The 3,347-nt window shown below is 37.6% G+C and overlaps 1 protein-coding gene across 1 annotated transcript in view; it reads left to right on the forward strand.

The window, feature by feature from the left end:
* Positions 1 to 1,443, forward strand: part of LOC125837852 (uncharacterized) — a 19,135-nt gene extending 17,692 nt beyond the window's left edge. Inside the window, exon 8 of the mRNA XM_049516921.1 lies at positions 1,011 to 1,443. Within this exon, the coding sequence (XP_049372878.1) occupies positions 1,011 to 1,443 (433 nt within the window). The remainder of the gene's footprint in view (positions 1 to 1,010) is intronic.
* The last annotated feature ends 1,904 nt before the right edge of the window (positions 1,444 to 3,347 follow it).

Here is a 3,347-nt window from a genome sequence, read left to right on the forward strand (position 1 = left end):
GATTAGGACTCTTTCAGCAGCTACATTGGCACCTTTATAGAGCATCCGGTTTAAGGTCCGGCCTCTATTGCCCAATACTTATATAGAGCATCCGGTTAGAGTTTCGGCCTCATATACTTGATATTGTGATTGGTTACTTGGGTACTTCTGCTGAGCATCCGGTTCGAGGTTCGGCCTCCGTACTGTCAGATTTTACTAATTAGGGTTGAGGTTCTGATTCGTGTTCTTCGTTCTTGGGTTCTTTTATGCAATTCTCTTTAGTTATAGTTATTCTGTGTACTCGTCGGGCTTATGGGGGTCTGTTCGGGTTTTTATTTAACTTGCGTACGAGTGTACCTTCTGGGCTTATGGGGGCCCAGTCAGGTGTAGTTAGCTTATAGATTACTTTAGTTAGTTCTTTGTACACTCGTGTGCATTCCCTTGTTAGTTAGATTTTAGTTCTTGACTTCAGTTTGTGTTATTCCTTCTTTTCATATTACCTTTACTTTTCAAGTTCAGTCGGCCTGTGATGCCTACTGGGTACCGGTTGTTTTGGTACTCATGCTACGCTCTGCATCTGTTTCGTGATGCAGGTCCGGGCACTAGTAGCCAGCGTTGATCGAGCTTGGAGCAGTCTGATCCGGAGACGGGGGTGAGCACACGGCGTTTTGTACTATTTCAGTCTCCATCTGTATATATAGACTTGTCTTTTTCCTTTCGAGACAGTCCAATCTTTGTTGTCCACTTTTGGGACTTGTACTCATTTTGTTAGTAGCTCTGTACTAGTGACTTCCAGGTTCTGGGAGGGATCTTTATTTGTATATATGTTTTTGGTTTGCTTCTGTCTGTTTATATTGTTATTTGCCTACTCTTGTTTAGTTTCTACCCTCAGACCCATTACTTGTTGTTCCGGGTTACGGGTTGGCTTACCTACTGGTGGGTTATAGTAGGTGCCATCATGACTTGAGAAATCGAGTCGTGACAAGGATCCTCAATTGTTCCACTCTTTTTTTATGGATCTGGATATGAAGGAGAGTTGTTCTTCGAGGATTATCTGTGAAGAACAAAACTGGTTTCATAAACGGCAAAATACAGAAACCAAGTGTAGATTCACCCAATTTTGCCCAATGGGAAAGATGTGATGATATGGTGACTTCCTGGATCTTAAATTCTCTGTCCAAAGACCTCAGAGATAGCCTGCAATACGTTGATAATGCCAAGGAACTTTGGGATGAATTGGAAGATAGGTATGATCAAACCAATGGGGTAAAACTGTATCAGCTTCAACGAGAAATCAATGATCTCAGTCAGGGCAATTTAGATATCACTGGATATTACACCAAGATCAGGAAACTGTGGGAAGAACTCAACACTTTGGACACTAATTCACAATGCTCTGATACCATATTGAAACAAACAAAGCTGGAGAAGATCATTCCTTCATTGATGAACATGGAAAGCTGAGATTCGAGATGAGAGAAAAAGGAGCAAATTGTGTGAATTGGGAAAATGAAAAACTGAATTACTTCATGTTGATTACACGCTATATATACAACAATGTGAGAAAGATCTAGAAGCTTAGCTAACTAACTACTTGATGCACAATACCCAAGGCCTAACTAACTAACTAACAGAAAGACTAACTAACTAATCACATAACTAATCTGCCAGCTAGTCTAATTACAATTGGATAATAATAATAATATTTATCTCAACATATATGCCGTGTTACCATGCTCGATGTTCAGTTCAATACCCTCTTTGAATCAGTGAAGGTGATGTAAGGGAGTCATTATATAGTATTGTCTCTTCCATTTGCAGTATGCTATCACCACTGCAGGAGGAGATGAAATCGGACTCCACGGCTTCTGAGATTTCAGATGCTACAACTATCATCTCTGTGTGAGAGTCAGCTTACAATGATAGTAACACCGGAGGTGGTTGATATCGTGAAATCACATCAGGACTCACAGCTTCCTGTTCTTGACATGGTGTTTGGCCTCAAGGTGTTCTATGTGATCAAGCTCCTTAAAAATTAATATTAATAGTATTTTACTTTCACTTTTTGTAATATGGAACCACCTACTAATGGTAGCCAGATTTTGTGTCCCCCCGACTTCAATGCCACTACGTATAAATAGACAGTGTTAATGTAAAACTATTACGAAATGCTACCTTGTAGTATTATGGATGATATTATATAAATTCAATAAGAACAAATGGTACTAACTCCACAATTTATTGCCTTCCTTTTTACCTTTGACAATTTCCACAGGGACTACAGCATGGAAAAATGTACAATTTCCACACAAAAAAAAAAGGTAAGTCTGTTTGAACCTTTTGAGCTTTTTGATCCATTTACACTTGTCCACAAACTTAAATTTTGACTATATTTAGAGGTGGAAAATAAACGGGTGATCTAAATTTTAAAATAGATCACGTTAATTTGAATTTGAACACGTTAAAATAAATTGATATGAATAGATAGGCGTTTGAAAATTAAAATAAATTGACATGAATAGTACCGAGTTGATTTCTTTCCTTTTTAAGGTAAGTGGACCTTTTTAACCTTTTGTTAAGTATATTGAACCTTGTATGTCTTGTTGTATAATTGGGAGTAATGGGGAATGGTGAACGTCTTCTTATATTATACTTGTTATTAAACGTTGCCTGAATATTTGTAATGATCATGTGTGGAAAAATGAATTGGTAGATATAATATTGTGTGATGTGTCACGAGTAACTTGAATGATTATCTTGACTCACTTTTGATAATGTGCCATAATTGTGTATATGGATTGGTTATTGATGTGGAATTTATTATCTTCTCATTATACATGTGAGCATGCTTATTTGCATTGAATCTGAAACACTATTGTGAGATTTGAATTCGTGATATGTTGATGGAAAATGATTCCGGCGATTGATGTTTATGCTTATGGAAAATGATTCCGGCGATTGATGTTTATGCCGATGGAAAATGGTTTCGACGATTTATGATGTTTATACCGATGAAAAATGAATTCAATGGATGCGTGGACTAATATGTCCCTTATGGGTCCTCAACTTCTAGTTAGCAGTTGTGTAGTGAATGCATGGACATATAGGTCCTCTATGTGTCCCGGGATACTAGTCAGTGAGTGTGAATCAACAGAACAGACATGCTTCATTCTATATGACATTACATTGCATTGTATTCACACCTCATTGTCATTCTTGTCTTTTATGAGTGAGTTGTTATGTTTTCGTGGCTATCTAGATCTGACAAGTTGTGGTGATATTATGGAGACTCTGATATGTGAATAATGGTGTATTACATGTAACGTGTTGCTCTATTACTTGTGAAACTGTTAGGATGAGCTGCTTCT

The sequence above is a fragment of the Solanum verrucosum genome, unplaced genomic scaffold (assembly GCF_900185275.1).
Source record: "Solanum verrucosum unplaced genomic scaffold, falcon-dt-bn FXZP01000262.1, whole genome shotgun sequence".
In the NCBI taxonomy this organism is placed as follows: domain Eukaryota; kingdom Viridiplantae; phylum Streptophyta; class Magnoliopsida; order Solanales; family Solanaceae; genus Solanum; species Solanum verrucosum.